The 18,860-nt window shown below is 49.1% G+C and overlaps 1 protein-coding gene across 1 annotated transcript; it reads left to right on the forward strand.

The window, feature by feature from the left end:
- Positions 1 to 281: 281 nt before the first annotated feature.
- Positions 282 to 1,406, forward strand: RPRML (reprimo like). The gene has a single exon (XM_032457187.1). It carries the CDS (start codon positions 559 to 561, stop codon positions 913 to 915), a length of 357 nt encoding a protein of 118 aa, XP_032313078.1. The 5' UTR covers positions 282 to 558; the 3' UTR covers positions 916 to 1,406.
- Positions 1,407 to 18,860: the final 17,454 nt, after the last annotated feature.

Consider the following 18,860-nt stretch of genomic DNA (forward strand, 5'->3'; position numbering starts at 1 on the left):
TAATGGGCGACTTGGAGAGATTTTTTCTGGCTGGGAACAGAAAAAATTAGTAATGCTGCTCAGTGGGGGTTGAGCTTCGCCGGCCGGAGAGCAGGGCTGCCCTGATCTCCTGATCCCTTCCAACCTTAGAACACAGGGAGAGTTGCGCTTGCAGAGATTCCAGGCCCCCAGCGACGCGGCGGGGCCTGGGGGGGGGGGGAGGCGGATGGGAAGCACTGGGTGGGGAGAAGGAAGGAGAGGGGGCGGGGCCGTTGCTAGGGAAGGGGCGGCGGGGCGGCGGGGCGGCGGGGCGAGCGAGGAGTGTAGTCGGTGACCGCGACGCGCTCTCGGCTCTGCAGCTCCAGCTCCCGCGAAGCCTGTTGCTCGCTCCTCCCGGCCGCCGCTTCCCGCCAGGTGCCCAGGAGCTGTCGGCCGGAGGTGCTGCGGCGCGTGGGCAGACCCCCGCCCTCTCCCTCTCCCCGCGCACAGGTGGACCCGAGCGTCTCCGAAAGCGCGGGCGCGGGGAAGCTACCCCGTGCGCCCCGGACCGCGCGCCGAGACCCCGGGCGCCGAGCGGCGATGAACGCGACCTTCCTGAACCACAGCGGCCTGGAGGCGGCGGGCGGCTTGGGCGGCGGGGCCGCCCTGGGGAACCGCAGCCACGGGCTGGGCACGTGGCTGGGCTGCTGCCCCGGTGGCGCGCCACTGGCCGCCAGCGACGGGGTCCCCGTGGGGCTAGCGCCTGACGAGCGCAGCCTGTGGGTGTCGCGCGTGGCGCAGATCGCTGTGCTCTGCGTGTTGTCGCTCACCGTGGTCTTCGGCGTTTTCTTCCTGGGCTGCAACCTGCTCATCAAGTCGGAGAGCATGATTAACTTTCTGATGCAGGAGCGCAGGCCCTCCAAGGACGTGGGCGCCGCCATCCTGGGGCTGTACTGAGCGCCGCCTCGGCCCGCCCTCGCCAGTGTGGCTGGAAGGAGACGGAGAAGGGAACCCAGGGCCCTCGTCCCCCTCTCCTGGCGGGCAGCGCGAGAGGCAGCGATGTGCCTCGGGGCGTCAGGGTCCGGGACACTGAGGGACTCCAGACGGCAGCGCGGGAAGGGACTTCCACACCCGGCTGGGTCCTGCGTGCGCTCCAGCGTAGGAGGATGGGAGGGCAGGCGATGGGGTTCTTAACTGTTTTTTTGAAGGAAGTTCGGGACAGGGTGGGAGAGATTGTGGGATGCAACTTGGGGCTGAGGTCACTCGTGCGGGAGTTTTGTGTGTATGTAGGTGGAGTGGAGTGGGGGCGAGTTATGAGCAGCGTGGTGGGAGGCGGGGAGAGTTGTTGACGAATCCGAGCAGCTGAGCTTGCTGGCCTGATTTTACTTTAGAAAAGAAATCTTGTAATAAAACTATAGCCGTCGGGCATCCGGAGGCTTCCACCCGCACCTCTGTGGGTTGTGTGTGTGTTGTGTGTGCTGGCAGGGCTGGGTGGGCGGTGCGCAGCCTAGCAGCAAGCACTTTAAGCCGGTCAAAGGACGCTGAGCCCCAAGACTGGGCAGCTGTCGGGGCAGGTCGGGGGCTCCCGAGGCCCCACTTCAAAGAAGCCCAAGCTGTAGCTGGAGAGGGGAAAAGAGGCCGTTTTCTACACCAACAGCCACAGAGGCTGATCCTGCAGGATGGCCGGACAGCTTAGTGAGATCGATTAAATTTGAATCTGTTTCGTGAGATGGGGAAAACGTAATTAGTAATGAGTTAAAAGGAGGGAAACATCAAGATTAATACATCAGGATAGTGGATAAATAAAATTTAATTGGTGTGTATGTGGGGAGGGGGGTGGTCCAGATCGAGGTAAAATTGTAATCATAGGGCCAAAAGCCCTATCTAAGGGCTTGTTTGACTCCACCTTTGTAGAGGGTAGATGAGTAGTTTCTGAAGATGCACCCTTGCTGCATGAGGAAGGAGGATGTCGGGAAGGGGGTAATGCAAGCTTGGGAGAGGGCTTTGTGGTTTGAAGGACACAGGATGTTTAAAACTGAGCAAATGGCCTCCAATGCAGCTGTGTTCAGGAAATGTGGAATCTCTCTTTAGGAGATGCCCCTGCTGCCCAGAACCCTGGCACCTCTTATAGGTGCAGAATTTCCTTAAAGCAGTGTCAAGCAGTGAGAACCTTGGCACTCACAGGCTGGGGGTTGGGGGTGGCTCTGCTGTCTGCAAGTGTCTGGTCTGGGGAAGAGCTGAAATCCAGGGTAGGGGGCAGAACAGGAGAGAAAGCTGGGCTTTATAGTCTGTGTATATGTTCCTCAGCCCTCATGCCAACCCCACTCAAGCACCTTGGTGCTTGGAAGATTTGAGGGGGAAGGCTCTTGTGGATTTCTCCCTCTCTTCTCTCTCTCTCTCTTTTTTTTTTTTTTTTTTTGTTTTTTTTTTTTGTTTGTTTGTTTGTTTTGTTTGTTTGTTTTGCTATGGGTGGAAGTGAAGGTGAATGAGAAGGAAGGTGGCTGAAGCCTTTCTTGGCTTTGAGAAGAGAAGTATAAGGAACAACATCTGATGTCTTAAACACTAGATCCATATGAGGTGCGGGGGCAGGGGGCATGGTATCTTAACAAAAGCATAGGTGGTCACTGTCTATGAAGGATCCCGAATCTTCTTGGCTCCTGAGTCCTCCTGTGTAGCTGGAATCATCATCACCAGGATGTGTCATCTTCCCACCCACCCCCACCCCACCCCCAATCTCAGACCTGGGAGAGCTCATCCAGTTAGATCAGCCCAGTAAAGGCCAGGGGCAAAAAACCACCTGTAAAGTGTCTAGAGGGCGAAATCCACAATGTGGAGAATGTTCTGTTGATGGTTTGGGGTGACTTGCAGGTAGCCCAGCCTGATCTGGGGAGAGCAGCCTTGAATAGTTTGAGCAGCCAGGGTACCTGGCTTTGTGTGGCACAGATGTCTGGAGCCTGGGCTGACCCAATGGCCTGGAAAATGCAGTGCAGACAGTTGTGGGCGTTCACATAAAATCCACATGACCAGAAAATGGGAGTTTCAGGAAGAACAGAGCTTAGGTACTGTTTTCTGGCTGACCGAGTTGGAGCAAACACTACTAGAACATCCCTCCAATAAAATGGATCTGTGACTGGGACAAGAGGAGGTGATTTAAGAATTAAGTTTCCTGAATTTGCTGAAAAAGGAAAGCCTTAGTCAGGAAGCTGTGCAAGATTTTCTCACTGTAAAGAAGAAAAAGGACAATGAAGACATGTCTGTGTGCTAACATGCCTGTTTGTGCCCTCCACACCATGACTGGAACACCCACGTGCACAGACACACTCACGGGCACTGGTGCATGAGTGGATGTTCATGCAGGCGGGCGCGTGCAAAGACAGGCTCAAGGAGGAAAACAGCAAGCATGAGTGGGGTCCTGGGAAGGGGCAGAGAGTGAGATCACGTTTGCAGCCTGTCTTAGGTCTCCAGAAGCCCCGATGTCCTGCAGTGTATTTACAGAGCTATTTTATGTAAACCACGAGGGCAGGAACACCTAGTTATGTAAGAGCACAGGAAGCATAGTGCTCCAGGGGAAAGGCAAGATTCGATCAGAACCCTGAACCTGGGGCATCAGGTGCTGGATCGAGAAGGGGTCTGGTTCTCCAATCCATCCCCAAGCTCCCCACCCTTGGGCAGGGAGAGCTCTTCCTACAAGGGATACCCAGGATTCAGAGGGCAAATCTCTGGGGGTCTTGGGTTCAGCAGAGTCCTGGACCCTAGCCTTTGAAAACCTAGCTGCCCGCTTCCTAGCTTTGTGACTCTGAGTGAGTAACTCAACCTCTCTGAGCCTCAGTTTCTTCACCTATAAAATGGAAGCAATACAACCCATGAGATGATGAGTATAAAGTAGCCAACATAGTGCCTGCCATGCAATAAACACCCTATAAAGATAATTATTATGATTATCATTATTTTTGCTTATGGTATGAACTCTACCCCCAAGATATATTTGGTTCTCTGAAATGGGATCCTGGACAGAAAAATAGTAATTCATATTTGCAAAGAATTTTGTAGTTTTCAAAGCACTTTCATAAGCAGGATGAAAATAATGTACCACGTGTCTAATGTGCCGAGCACTGAGCTCCCAGCCTGCTGAGGAAGGTTTCCTCACCACTCCCATTTTACAGGTGAGGGAACTAAGGCTCAAAGAGGTTACCTGAGGTTGCTCAGCCAGGAAGGGACAGAGCTAGGACTGAGCCCTGCCTGTGACTCCAGCCTTCACTCCACATGCTCTTGTTTGCTGTCCACAGCAGCCTGGTGAGTAAGAGAAGACACTCTTCCATGTGCCTGTTTATAGGAGAGGAGACTAAGGTTCAGTTTAATGGACTTGCCCAAGTTCATCCTTTTAAACAGTGTCTACTGGGGATCTTCTGTACTGAGCAGGCACTGGGGTGAGCGAGAGGATGACAGAGCTGGAGTCTAGCCCAGCCTGCAGCTCCTGAAGCCCTGGGTACTTGTCTTGCTCCTCAGGGCCACTAGCCCTTGGGTGGGGGCAGCTGGTTCCACAGGTCCAGGGACTAGGTCAAACCCTCTGAGTCAGGGGTGGAATTTCTGGGGTCAGCTGTGCCCTCACTAGCAAAATGTCCCCTGGAATGGGGAGCAGTAGAAAGGGCTTACATTATAACATCCAATTCCTTTCCCACTTGTTTGTCTGAGCTGACACACAGAGCCATGTTGGGTTGGCTTCCAGGAGTCACCCTGCCCGAACTCTCCCCAGACCCCAACTCAGCAGCAGACCAAAAGCAGCCTTGAGCATTAAGGGAGGTTTAGAAGGGAGGGTGAAGTGTGAGAACTGGGGCGCACAGACAAAATGGCCACATGCGGCATTCCACTGTTGGGGACAAGGGGTGTGTGTGTGTGTGTGTGTGTGTATGAGAGATGGTCTTAGGAATGTGCTGGTCACTGGCATTTATTAGCCATGCCTTACATGACTCCCCTGGTGCTGGCTGCTGAGGAGGTTGCTAAGATGAAGGCAATTCTGCCCTCAAGATGCTAATAACATGACCAAGAAACAGCCAGCCACATGGGGACTCAGTTATGCCATCCTCTTTTAGGGGTGCCCACAGTGGCAGCATGCATCACCCCACAGTCCTGTTTTGTCTGAGGATGAAGAGGAAGATTCTGGATCTGGAGGAGGAAGACGTGGGGAGAGGGTGTTGAAACATCTAGGTCCCCTAGTTCCTTACTCACAGGGACTCACGGAGCATCTGGCTTATGCAGGATGCTCTATGGGGCTTTGTGAGGACTGGGGAGAAGAAGGGCCCTGAGGAGATCTTGGGATATATGAGTCCACGCTGGGCCCCAAGCTGAAGAATGCCCCCACCCCCAAGATGGGCCTCTTCCTAGGGCCCTGGTTCTGTAAGAACACGGCCTTTGCCATCTTCACAGCCACCCAGCCGGAAACCACGTCGGACTCTCCTCCTGTCTGCTCCCTGGTTAATCCCTTCAGATTACTGCCTGGGCTGTGCCAGAGCCCTCCGAATGGTCTCTGGACCAACACACTTCCCTCTTCCCTGATCCTGCCTTCACTGTCACCAAGGTGATTTGCCCACAACACAGGTGGCATCATGTCACAACTCTCCTGGGTAACCTGTAGTGTTGCCAGCAGAACTGTCCAAATGCTTGAGCCAGTGTTCAGGACCTTCTGAGCTGTCCTACACCTCTATGCTTCTGCGACCCAGGCCCCAAGCTATACCCTGAAAAAGCTGCCAAGTTCACATCCCATGCCTTTACTCCTGCTGCTCTGCTTTCCTCAAATGCTTCTCTTCCCTTCCTCTGCCCTTTAAAACTACTTACCCTCCAGGGTTAAGCTCAATTGCAATGTCATCCATGCAACAGATTTATAATTGCTTCTATCACATAGCCCCACTGCACAATCTTTATTCATCTGCATAAGAAAAGCTAACATTTATTGAGCCCTTCTATGGATTAGGCTCAGTTCATGTACTAATTTTCCAAAGAGGTGGCTTCTACTAACATCCTTATTTTACAAGGTTAAGAGATTTATTTGAGGTTATACAGCCAGTAAGTAGGTGCAGCTGAGATCTAAACCCAGGCAGACTGGTTTCTGAGTTCACACTCCTAAACACCAGGCTACGCTGCCTCGGTGTGTGGCAGACACCTCACTCTGCATTGTGCTCTGGTTACTGGTATCCATGCCCATCTCCCTCACTACACTATCCTTGAGGACCAGAACTGTGTGTGTATTTTTTACAGCACCCAGCATAATGCTTTATTCTGTTTAGGAACATTACTAAGCTTGGTTGAATTGAAGACACAGTCCCTGCTCTCAAGGGTGTCATGCATCATAGGGATCAAAGACATGTAATCAAATAAACAAAACTCAAACAGCATTCACTTTAGTCAGATGCAAATAAAATTCCATGGAAATGATTCCTCTTTTAGGTGCTAACATTGCCATTTAGAGATCTTCTACATGCCAGGAATGGTGTGAAGCACTTTTCATATTTTATCTCATAATCCTTTCTGATTTTTCTCATAACCCAGATCTAATAATTCCTGCAAGGCAGAGATTGTTGTCATCTCTGCTTAAGAGAACAAGGCTCAGACGGCTTAGGTCACTCATCTGAGACCACAGTTAAGAACTGACGGAACCAGAGTCCAAATTCAAGTCTATCTGAGTTCAAAACACATTTGGAAGGTGACTAGCTAGCACATTTCATGATTTTGGTTGAAATTTTGAAGTTAAGCCATGCCTTTATTTTTCTGTTTCATTGTTCGGGGTGTTGGAGTTTTTGTGAGAACTTCTCACTTCTCTTTGTTGCAGAACGTGATGACATAGTACTACTGCTGGTGATGAAGAGGACGACAGGGATGAAAGTGACAAGTCACCACCATCACTAAGCAGACTAGGAGTGAACAGGAAAAGCTACCCAATACACTGAAAGTAGGGAGAGAAAGAGAGGGTTAGGTTGAGATAGTGGACTAAATACTCACTCCAGCCAGCTCTGTATCATTATAAACATCGGGACAGGTATTAAAGAAAATCCACAGCATTGCTAGAAATTAGGAGGAGTTTCTAGCCCTCAGTGGGCTAGAAACTAGAAACCATGAAGATTTCCTGAAAAATAGGTGGCAGAGAGGGTCATGTTGAAAGGGTTACCCACAGCCCACATATCGGGCAAGCAAGGTCTGCCACAAAAGGTAGGAACCGCTCCAGGGGTGTCCCTAACTGGGACGCACAGACAAGGGAAGAGGAGGAGTCACGCCTTGGGTGCCGCAAAGGTTGTAGTCAGAAGTATCAGCTTCCTCGCTCCTTGTCCCAGCACTTCTTGCCATCAGAGGCAACTCTGAGGCTTTGTCATGGACAGGGCACTAGGGAAGATACAGAAAAGGAGAAATTATTCATGTCCGTGGTGAGTTTAAGATACACTGGTCTGTAAAGTTTAGAAGAGGTTTGCACTGGCAGTGAGAGGGCAGAGTCACCCTAAAGACTGCTCTGGGTCCTTGATGCCACAGGCTGTGTCTACCCTGGAACCTGCTACACTCCTGACTGTAGACTTGGGTACTGAGATGCTCCACTTCTAAAAACGTGGTTTTATATTAAATTTTCTGCAATGTATATATTGGCAGTCACATGTGTACTCACCAGAAGGGTGAAAAACTCCAGTGAATTACCATGGAGATGAAACCTGGAATGAGGTTGCCATGGTAATGAAACTGTTTCTAAAAGGCCACATCACCTTGGAAAAGTAGAAAGCTCCTGTTAAGGACTTGAAGTTAGAGGCTAAATCACAGACCTTCCCGTCAGGGCCGAGTGCTCTTTCAGTTTCTCTTTACTTCTCCTTTTTTTTTTTTTTTTTTTTTTAACTTTTCTTGCCATCCCCAAAGGCAAGGGATTTAACATTTGAAAACTCTGACTCAAGCTCTGGCTGTGCCACTAATAAGTCATGGGGACTAGGTATCTGAGGGCCCTGAAGAGGTGTGAGGATGTGGGCTGCTGGCCCTTCTCGCTGCCTCTGTACTGATCAGCTGTGTGACCTTGGACAAGTCATTCTGTTTTCTGGGGTTTCCTCCTGTGCAAACTGAGGGGATGGACTAGATGGCCTCTAAGATTATTCCAATATTTTTCTTTCCCTTCCTTGACACTCTACCTTGAGGGACAACCAACCTCTCAAGTAAATTAGGCCATTGGAACTGTCTGTGGTGCTGAACATCTGTCTGTTGAGCCCCTGGACTACATCCAGTTCTCAGCAGATCTTGGCTGTTCTCAGCACACTCAGAGACTGGTGGATTCAGGCCACCTCCTTCAGGAGTCTAGGAGCCTGCCTGCCACCTGGAGAGGAGGCTCCAGAGTCTCTTGGAGTTTAGAGACCACTGGAGGAGGAATCTGAAGATGTGGTCCTAGCCTGACTGACATTTGCTGTCAGTGGGTTTTTGATGAAGCCACACCTTCCCTGTGGACCTTTGTTTTCCCATCTATGAAACTGAGATGGGGACTAAGATGATCCCTAACACCTGATGGGCCCAGAAGTGTCCTGGAAGCTTGCCTGAGCTATGGGGCAGAGGAGAGCCCATAAATATTCAACCATTCCCCACCTGACTTGAGGCCCAGGCTTTTCCAGTGGTGACTGAGGATAAGGAACAAAGCACACTCCCCTGTTAGGAACATATGTTCTTTTGTCTGGAAGAAAAGACAGGCAGTGAGCAGATGTAGCATTTACATTTTCTCCAATGACAACTGAACACTGAGGATGATTAGTGCTTGTTATAAAATGTGTCAAAACTATAATAAAAATCTCCAACTTATATCATCTGCCTACTTATCTGATCATCTTTCCAGAATCTGCTTCACTCCTCAGTAGCACAGGATGAAAAAGTCAAAGAAGGGAAGGCTCAAAGGGAGCTCACCCTAGGAGGAACACAGACACTGCAATTCACTCTGAAACATCTTGTGTTTTTCATCCTTCAAATCCCCTACTTGTCAACACAATGTGACGGTTGGGAGCATGGAGTCCATAATCAAGAAGTGCCCTTGATTCAAGCCCTGCTTCTGCTCCTTATTAGCTGTAAGACATTCTTTCCACGCTTCAGTTTCTTCATTTGTAAAATAGGGGTTAATGACACATATCTCTAAGTAGTGCTGAAAGGATTAAATAACATCATTTATGAAAATGATTAGCAAGCTCAGTGTCAGCATACATTGAAAGTGATTGTTTTGATGATTGATAGCTGCATGAAAACTACCCCCAAAACTTCATGGTTTAAAATGATAACCATTTTATTCTCTCTCATGGTTCTGTGGGTAGATCAGGTAACCATGGGTCAACCGGGAGTTGCTCTGCTGCATATGATATTGGCAGGAACAACAGCCATCTAGGGGTTGACTGGATAGAACATCCAAGTCTGGTGCCTTGGAAGGGACAGCTGGAAGGCAGCGCTCAGCTCAGATGGCTATACCCTCTCCTTTCCTAGTAGTCTCGTGGCATCTCCTTCTTTACATGGCTTCTCCAAACGGTATCTACAGCAGGACAGCTGTTCTTACTACATGTCAGCTTATGGTTTTTCTTTTGCAGAATGTCAAATAAATAGAATCATACTTGACATATAGCCTTTTCAGTCTGTCTTCTTATTCTTAGCTCAATGCATCCACATTGCTGTGTGTATCAGCAGTTCGTTCCTTTTTATTGCTGAGTAGTATTCCATTGTATGAATGTATCTCAGATTTTTTAAATTTTGATTTTTATGTATCTCCAGCTGAAGGACATCTGTTGTGAATAAATTATGAATAAATTCAACATAAATAATCATGTATAGTTTTTGCATGTATGTGTGAGCAAATTTTTCATTCCTCTTGGGTAGATAGCTAGGAGACAGATTGTTGGGTCATATAGAAAGTATACACTTAACTCTACATGAAACTGACAAACTGTTTTCCAGAGTGGTTGTCACATTTTGCATTCCCACCAGCAATGTGTGAGTGTTCTAGTTGCTCTGCATCCTCGCCAGTGCTGAGTAATGTCAGGGTTATTCATCTATTTTGTATTTTGTTTATTTGTATGTGTGTCTTTCTAGTATGTGTGCAGCAATATCTCATTGTGGGTTAAATTTGTGTTTTCTAATGACTGATGGTGTTGAACATCTTTTTGTGGACTCATTTACCCTCTGCATATGTTCTTTAGTAAAGTACCTTTCGCTTATTTTTAAAGTTGGGTTGTTGGTTTTATTGTTGACTTTTGAGAGCTCATTGTATATTTTCAGTACAAGTCCTTTGGCAGATGCGTGATTCGTGATATGTGATTTCTCCCAATCTGTGGCTTGTCTTTTCATTCTCTTAACAGTGTCTCTCACAGAGTTCCACACACCCCTCAATCCATTGCCTTCCCCACCCCCACACTGGTGTGTCCCCAGTACCTAGCTAGTGCCCGCATAGTAGGAACACCACAAGTGTCTGCTGAGTGGATGATGTAATGAGTGAATGGGGAAGCTGAGCCTCCTGGTCACTGTGGAGGTGACTCACTCTGGTCTGGGTATTGCATCACTTAGGACTGTTGCCTTCTTGCTCTGGTTCTCTGTTCTCCAAATGGCTCTCTGATCCTTATTTGGCTTCTCTGGTCTACTGACCCCAAGCAAGGAGTCACCGGAATAGTGAGTATGAGTAGTCCAGTGACTGAAAAGGCAGCCTCCAGCCCTTCCATCCTGAGTTTAGCAAGTGGCATTCCAGTTGCTCATTGTTGGGTCTGGTCAGTCTCAAGAGACTGGCCACTTTTGAGTGTCCTGGCCCAACTTTCAGGCCCTACTGAAGCCTGAACCATGGTGGCCACTCTGAAGTCCACCCTCTGAGGTCCTACCCGAGGGCCCAGCCAGCCTTCCTCAGATGACCTCTCTCTTGCATCTCTCTCTTCCCTGCTCAGTCCAGAAGGGGAGGGAGGAAAGTCAGCTCCAGGGTGGGAAGACTGGCTTCTGGGAACCTCCAGGGATGGAAGGACTCTCCTTGGTTAGGGAGACAAAAAAGGAAGAGAAGAGTTTTTGAGGTGGAGAGTGGGATGGCAAAGGATAGAGCCTGGAACCAAAAGCAGTGCTCAGGAAATGCTCTAGTTTAATCCCTTCTCACCACAGTTCCGTGGAAGGAGGCTGCCGTCATAGGGGCTGGGAGAAGTTTTGTTTCCAAATGCAGCAGAGCCTGCTTTGCTTAGAGATAGAGTCAATTTGCCTCTTTTCTTAGTTCCCAAAAGAAAGATGAAAAACCTCCTTTCTTCAGAGATTTTAATGCTGCCTGAACTACAGGATCTGAAAAATAGTCAAGGGTTCTTGAGCACAACCAGACAAAGAGAAATAAACTTAGAAGGAGGGGTTGGGGAGTGGGGTGGTAGTGATGGATTTAGGTTTTTCCAAAAAGAAAGAATACTTTTCCTTTTGAGCCAAACCTCTTCTTAAAAATTTAAAAATTGGAGGTCACACACTTTGCAGTCTGCCTCTCAGTCTGTCCGTCTGTCTGCTGGTAGGAAGCAGCTGATACTTCTGCTCCCCTCTGCCCTGACCTTCCCACCAGCTTCCTGGTAATGCTTTCTGGCCACACTTAGATCTGCCCCTGCATTCCTGACACTGACTCGCTTGTCCTAGGACACTCTGCCTGTGGAGGAGAGCCTTGAGCACAGCAAATTTTGTCAAACTGTCCTGCAGGGACATACGGAGACCTCTTGTCTTTGCATTGGACTTCACTTTAGTAAAACATTTCCCATCTCATGCTATTCATTCAGCCTTTTAGTAGTTCTTCAAGGTAGGTCCCACATGTAACTGTTGGGGAAACGGAGGGGTCATAGACAAAGTCAAGGGGGTGGCCCAGTTCTCACAACCCTTGTCACATGTGGGATTTTCATAGATTAGACTCAGTCTTCAGGCAAATTCAAACTCCCCAGAGCCTCTGGCTTCCCAGGAAGTTGGGTCCACCCTTCATCCCCATCCCATGACCTCTGGAGGCAGGGTGAACTCTTGTCAACCCAAAGTGGGTGGCGGGAGGGGCGATGCCCTGATGGCCCAGTCCTCACCCCTGAGCTAGCAGCCAGGCCTCAGAGTAGCTCATCTTCAAGTCTCCTCCCAGCTCCCCCTTCCAATGGTCTTTGGCTTAGTCAGGCTCTGAGATGCCTTGGTTCCTGCTGTCAGTTCTTCCTTCAGTTTAAGAATAAAAGGAAGCCATCCTCTGAGTCCCCACGCACGTCTCCCACCCCCACAGTCTTGCTAGCTCCTGCTGTTGCGACTGTCAGGAGTGGAGTTTTGGGTAATTGTTACCATGGAGACCCTGTCTAGAGTTATTGTGCAAATGTGTCCCATCTTTCTCCTTTTTTTGGTGTGTGATATGAATGTGGGTAAAATGGTGAGACTGAAGGCGCTTCACCTCACTCCCTTGCCCTGCAAGTTGGGTTACCTGGGCCCAAGCTTCCTGGTAGCCTGCTCCCCACTCCTGTTTTCTTTGAGACCTGCGACCTGTTGCTGCCAATGGAAAGAAAGTCCAGGACAGCTGAGGACAAGAGACCTGCTCTCCATGGGTTGAATGGGGTGGCCCAGATCCAGTGACATTGGCAGCAACTAATCCCCAAAGCAGCAGCCCAGGTTCCTGGAGCCATCAGCCCACTGTTGATGAATTAAGCCAGAGCTCCCAGCACCTTCCTCAGAGAGCCTGTCTAAAAGTTGAGGTTGCTCACCTAGATCCCACCTCCATCCCACTTCCACAGTCATCACTGTGTACACAGATCACTGCTACAGAATCCAGGCTTAGCACCCCGCCTCTGTTTCCCCTGAGCATTCGTCTTCCCACATGCAGATGACTGGATCATTAGCACTATTTTTATCATGGCTCTTTCCTATCCAAGATCTGGCCTCGTCGCCCCACTGCTTCTTTTACCAAATACAGTCAACTTGCATTCAAGGGCTTCCATCAGTTCCTTCCTCTCCCACCAAACAAACCAGCCCTTCATGCCTTCACCTCGCCCATCCTCACCTTTGCTCTCTGCAGTTCCGAGTCAGCTCTCCGAGGGCAGCCTCACCCACCTCACTGACACTGCCTTTGCTCAGGCTTTGTCCTCCTTTCTCTGACTCTTGTCAGGAATTCATCACCTTCTTCAAAACCCTGCATCAGCATCCTTTCTCTACAATGGCTCACTGCACTGTTGAAAAGATTTGGGTGTTGGAATGGGGGCGGGGCTACAAAGACAGTGTAGCATGTTGAGGAGTGCCACCAGCACTGTCAGCTACCCAGGCTACTCCAGGGCTGCCATCCAACAGGAGGCATGAGACAGTAAACATATGGCCGCCCCCTCAGTGCCTACACGGATTTTGACAAGCTTCCCAATAAAGGATTCATCATCACACGACAGTCAACGAACAAGAGAATTAAGAATGTTTGTAAGGCAGAATTCTGGCCCTGTGTGGGGAGATTTCTGTTTACAATGCCAAACAGGAGGGAACAGGATCTGAGTTTGAATATTGCAGGAGTTGCTGAATAACAGATTTGGATCCAGGGCTAATCGTACAGGCTGTTAATCAGTTTTCCCCTGAAGGTTAAGAGGGACCCTACTGTGAGTGAGGAGGATCACTCTTATCCTCTTCTTCCCACTTCATTTCTACAGGATTGTATTTCAGATCATGCTTTCTTGTCTTGCTGATGAGGCTTCATGAGGAATGAAGAGATGATTCTAGGTTGCGCCTTGCCGCCTTGCCTAGTCTGATGTGAGGAGCGGCAGCATCTGGCTCCCCAGTCTAATAGGGGATTTAGAGCCCCTGCCCCAGAAGGTTCCTAGTCTGAAGGTGGAGACGTAGCCCCTGTTCTAAAAAGCTCTTCAGTCAGTTGGCAAGGGGTGGGGTGGGAGGGATCGCACACACACAGCTATGCTCAAATGATAATCTAACCAGATACAGCTGGACCAAAGTGTTAGCAAAAGTAAGTAGTCACAAAAGTAGGAAGGATGATGGAGTTAAGACCTGGTTTGGAAGGCTTTCTGGAGGAGGTGAGTGCTGAAGGAATGGTTTGGTGAAGAGAAGATGGGATTCCAAGCCATGCATTGCCTCAGAAGTGTGCTTGGCCTGAGGTATCCAAAGAGAATTGATGAGTTTGTTCCTTAATGGGTCTCGTTCAGAAATCAAATCCTTTCAAGCTCTAATTTCACTTTTGTCGAGATAAAAATGGGGGAGGGGGAGAAGCTCAAGGTCTAAATTAATATTTATTGTGTACCACCTTTGCATCTAGCATCTTATTATGTAAATGGCTTGAGAGGGGAGAACAGAGACAAAGGCATGGTTTTGGTCTCGTAGAGGGTTTCCTTCAGAGCTTTCACTGCAAGAGACAGAAACCCAATGTAAACCTACTTAAGTAGGGAAGGGATTTATTGGCTCTCTGAATTGTAAAGTTCTAAGGGCATGGCTCAATCCAGGGGCCTGGGGGGTAGGAAGGGACAGACTGGGATTTCAAAATTTGTAGATACTGACAGGCATATGCAGACTAGATAAACAAGATTATACTGTATAGCACAGGGAAATATATACAAGATCTTGTGGTAGCTCACAGCGAAAAAAAAATGTGACAATGAATATATGTATGTTCATGTATAACTGAAAAATTCTGCTCTATACTGGAATTTGACACAACATTGTAAAATGACTATAACTCAATAAAAAAAAAGTTAAAAAAAAATCCAGGGGCTTAACTAATATTGTTTCCTCTCTTTCTCTCTCTGTGTTTCTCTCTCTCTCTCTCTCTCTCTCTCTGCCTCCTTCCTTCCTTTACACTCTGCCTTTCTCTTTCCTCCTGTCTCTCTCTCTCCCTCTCTCTCCAGCTTGTGGCTTTGCTTTCTTCTTGGAGGGCTTCATTCTCAAGCAGCCTCTCCACATGGCTGGAATTAGTCTCCAAGTTAAGATATCTTGCTCTCACAGAGGCAGTGGTCAGTTAGAATTAGTGCTAAAGGGGCCAGGCCAGTCTGAGTCTGTTCCTTTGGAAACACTTTCCTAAAAGTCCCTTCCGGCAACTTCTCCCCACAACCTGTTGATCAGAACGGGATGCCACAACCACCCCTAGCCACAAGTCTGAAGAGGCAAGTATTTGCAACTGGGATTCCTGCGAGATCAACAAAACTAGGGTTTCGTTAGTGAGAACCAAGAGGAAAATGGATATTGGTTGTGGAGCCAGCAGTGCCTATAAGAATACCAAGGAAGACTCTGATTGGCTCTGCAGAGTCATGTGGTCATTCCTCAAACAACCACCAGGGCCTAATGACAAAGCCCTCTGACTGGCCAGGCCTGCTTCAGGTGCTTTCTCCTGCTGGCGAAGGCAGCCCCAGCTGAATCCCATGGAACAGGTTTTCCACAGGAAGGAGAGGTTATGTTACCAGCTGAAGGGCATAAGGGCTTATAGTCCATAGGGATGCTGGGCAGATAAACATCCTACACCCACGACAAGAATTTTCCAGTAAATAAAGAAAATACACCAAAAAATAGTTTTAGGGGAAAAAAAAAACCAGCTTCAGGAATCTCCTCTTTCTGACACAATGTATACAAAGTGATGTTGCAGGAACCAAATATAGCCACACCAAAATGATGCAGAGAAAAATGGCTCGGAAAGGAAGACTTCCTGGTGGGAGTGAAGTTGGAGTTGGGGTGTGAAGGAGGTGATGGCTGGAGAGGAGGAGCCAGGAGGCAAAAGCCCAGAGGGAGAAGCACTGTGCAAAGGCTAGGAACAGGGCTGGATGGGAGAGAGAGGGAAGGTAGGTGGACAGCCCCCGCCCCCCTACAAGTGTTCTACCGCCCTGAGGCCTGGGTTTCCTCCCTGAGTGTACCTGGGCCCCAGAAAACTGGAGGCTTCCCTTTCCCTCTGGGTCAGCAGCTGACTTTGGCTCAACCCTGATTAGCTTTGTTTTGGCCTGGGAAGTTGGGCAGAGGGGAACAGGGAAGACCTCCAGTGCTAAGTTCCAGGGGAGAGGAGGGAAATGGCTCTGATATGTGAGCAAGAGGGAGCTGCTGAGAGCAAGTTCCCAATCCAGTAAAGAAGTGATTATATGGTCATTTTCAAGTTACCAGGCACATCCCAGGAGACTCTAGCTGGCAGCTCAACAATTCACCATGAAACCTGGGATCCGGAGCTGGCTGGTGTGGCAGCTGGGCGAGGAGCCCAGACACAGACAGCTGGGGTGGGAATCTTTAAGGATGAAAATGATGGGTAAGGAGCTTGCTGTTTCCATGGAAACTGACTCTGGGAAGATGTGACATGGTCCACTGGGTAAACCGAGGGGAGAATGCCACCCACTACCAGGCTTTACTGTGGGCGGCAAGCAGGCACCTCTGGAACCTGCACTTTTCAGCTGTGTTCCTGGGCTCTGCCCACCTCTGTGTCCTCTTAGGGACATCACGATCTGACAATGTGAGTGCCAGTTCACATAAATGTCTGAGGGGCCTGGGAAGACACCCCCGAGTCAGAAAAGACTTGGCATGGTTCCTGCCACCCTGGGTTAGCTGTGTCTGGCAAGAGTACGGTAGTGCCAGACTATGGGACTGTAGCTGGGGCGAGTGTCACAGACTAGGGCTAGGACATGCTGGATTAGTGAGAATGCCCACGAGCGGGGCGAAATGGCAGGAGCTCTGGATTGGGAGTAGGTGACCTCCACTCTGATTTCATATCTATTATTACCAGCTGGCTTAGGGACCCCTGGGCAGTCACCCAGAAAGTCAGACTTGGTGGTCCCTAAGTCTCCTTCTAGCTCCACTTCCTGTCCTGGAATTTGGAACCTGGTAGTTTTGATCTCATTCGTTCCATGTCTCAGCACCCTGAACTACTCCACCACGGCACAGAGGGGCCCCCCGAGACAGCCCAGGCTCTTCTCAGGCTGCTGTGCAGGTTCTGAGACAGGCAAGATGCTGACGCAGCCCAGCCCAGCCTTTGCCGCTCCGAGCCATTTTGCCCCTGAGCTCTGGGACGTCTGAGCACGGAGAGAGATGTTTCTGAAGCTTCCGGCTGCCCCCGCGTACTCCCGCAGACGGGCTTAATAAGCTGCCTGTTGCAATAACTCTTTCATTTCCAACGGCGATTTTAATTGGGCCGTTCCCCGGGATAAGTGGGAAGAAAAAAGCAATTTGTGTGGGATTTTGGCTAGGGCACTGAACATACACTTAAGGATTCAATTATCTCTCCCCTCTCCTCCTCCTTTTCCTTCCCCTCCTCTCCATCCTCTCCCTCCTGACCCTTTCACTCCTCCTCTGACATCCCCGTCTCCTCAGGCAGCTGCCTCTTCCCCATCCTACAAGGGGCAGCAGAGAGTGTGGGTAAGGGTCCTGCAGGCAGGGAAGAGGACACAAGAATCCTGTTGAGGGATAGGAAAGGAAGTGATTTAGGTACTGCTACTGTAATAGCGGAGAACAACTCTGACTCTGTATTGGATCTGTTCCTTTAGTTTTGACCACCGTGCCCTGTTTCCTAGGCTTAGTCTTGCTAACTCTGCACCTTTTGTAAAACAATGTTGTCTTTAGCCTGAAATAGACAGGAGAGCCTACTCTCGGGGCTCTGACCTTTAAGGATGTTAGCACTTCTGCACCTACGTAGAGATGGCAAATTGCAAAATAGAGAACAACCTTTGTTTTGTTGGAGGTTTACAGGGACACCATGGCCTGACCCACATGGACACTGCAAGAACAAAGAATTCCTGCAGCAAGAAGTTTGCAACAACCAACCACACCGTCTCCTCTGTTTTTTTGTATAAAAAGAGCCTGTATTCTGACTGGAGTAGGATGGTTCTCCAAGATATTAGTCTGCCATCCTCTCGGTCTGCCAGCTTTCCAAATAAAACCACTATTCCTTGCCCCAACACCTCATCTCCTGATTTATTGGCCTGTGGTGCGGCGAGCAGAACGAGTTGGACTCGGTAGCACCTTCATGCACACATTCATCAGCTGATATTCGTGAAGCATCTGTCTTGGGCACTGAGTACACAACAGTAAGACAGACACGGTGGAGGGACGGACCTAGCACAGCGGGTACAAGCACAGGCTGTGGAGTGAGGACGGCAGACACAACCGCCCGAGGCCCTGGAACTGGTCACAGGGAATTTCAGGGTTTCCTTTAAGCGTATGTCCATGACCTTGGTTACATGTGCAAGTCTGCATGAATCACTACGCCTCTTGGGCCCTCAGCTTCCCCATTGGAACAGGACGAGGCTAAGCTGGATGATGTTTAAGATTCTGGGCGGGTCTTTCCACCTACAGAGGGAGATAAAGGCTCAGGATCCCTTAGCTTGGGCTTGCCACCCATGGGTCTGATTTGGGGCCTTAAAACAACCCATCTAATTATTTATTATGATTCCGTGGGTTGACTGGGGCTCAGCTGGACAGTTCTCCAGTGCAGTGTGCTCATACAGAAATGGAGATAATGACATGTCCCTACCGCGAATCCTCACAGAATTCATGAGATAATACCCTGGGTAACTGATAGTAGATGAGGGGAAGTTTCTCTTTATAGAAAAAATCCAGCTAATAAATGAAGAAGGAAAGATAGCATTATCACCATGTTTCACCACGCCCCTCACCCCCGGGAATGACTGGGTCCAGGCATTGGGCATCAACAGCTGCTAATGTCATGAGAAGGAAGCCAACTAGACATTATATCCCTTTGATGGAAGAACACAACACCTACTGTGATTTTAATCTAATCAAGCTTCTAGACTCAACTGTCAATTTACAGGAATTATAAAATACAGAGAACTACCTCGTGGGTTTGTAATCATCAAAGCCCAGATGGACAGTCTATAGGATGTATGACCTGCCTTCTTCAATAATAAATTGCAAGGAAAAAGAGAAAGATGAAAGAGAAACCTGTGGATTAAAAAGAGATTGAAGAGACATCAGCCCATCACAACCGAGTGCATCTTATT

Source organism: Camelus ferus, chromosome 16, assembly GCF_009834535.1.
Source record: "Camelus ferus isolate YT-003-E chromosome 16, BCGSAC_Cfer_1.0, whole genome shotgun sequence".
NCBI classification, from domain to species: Eukaryota; Metazoa; Chordata; class Mammalia; order Artiodactyla; family Camelidae; genus Camelus; species Camelus ferus.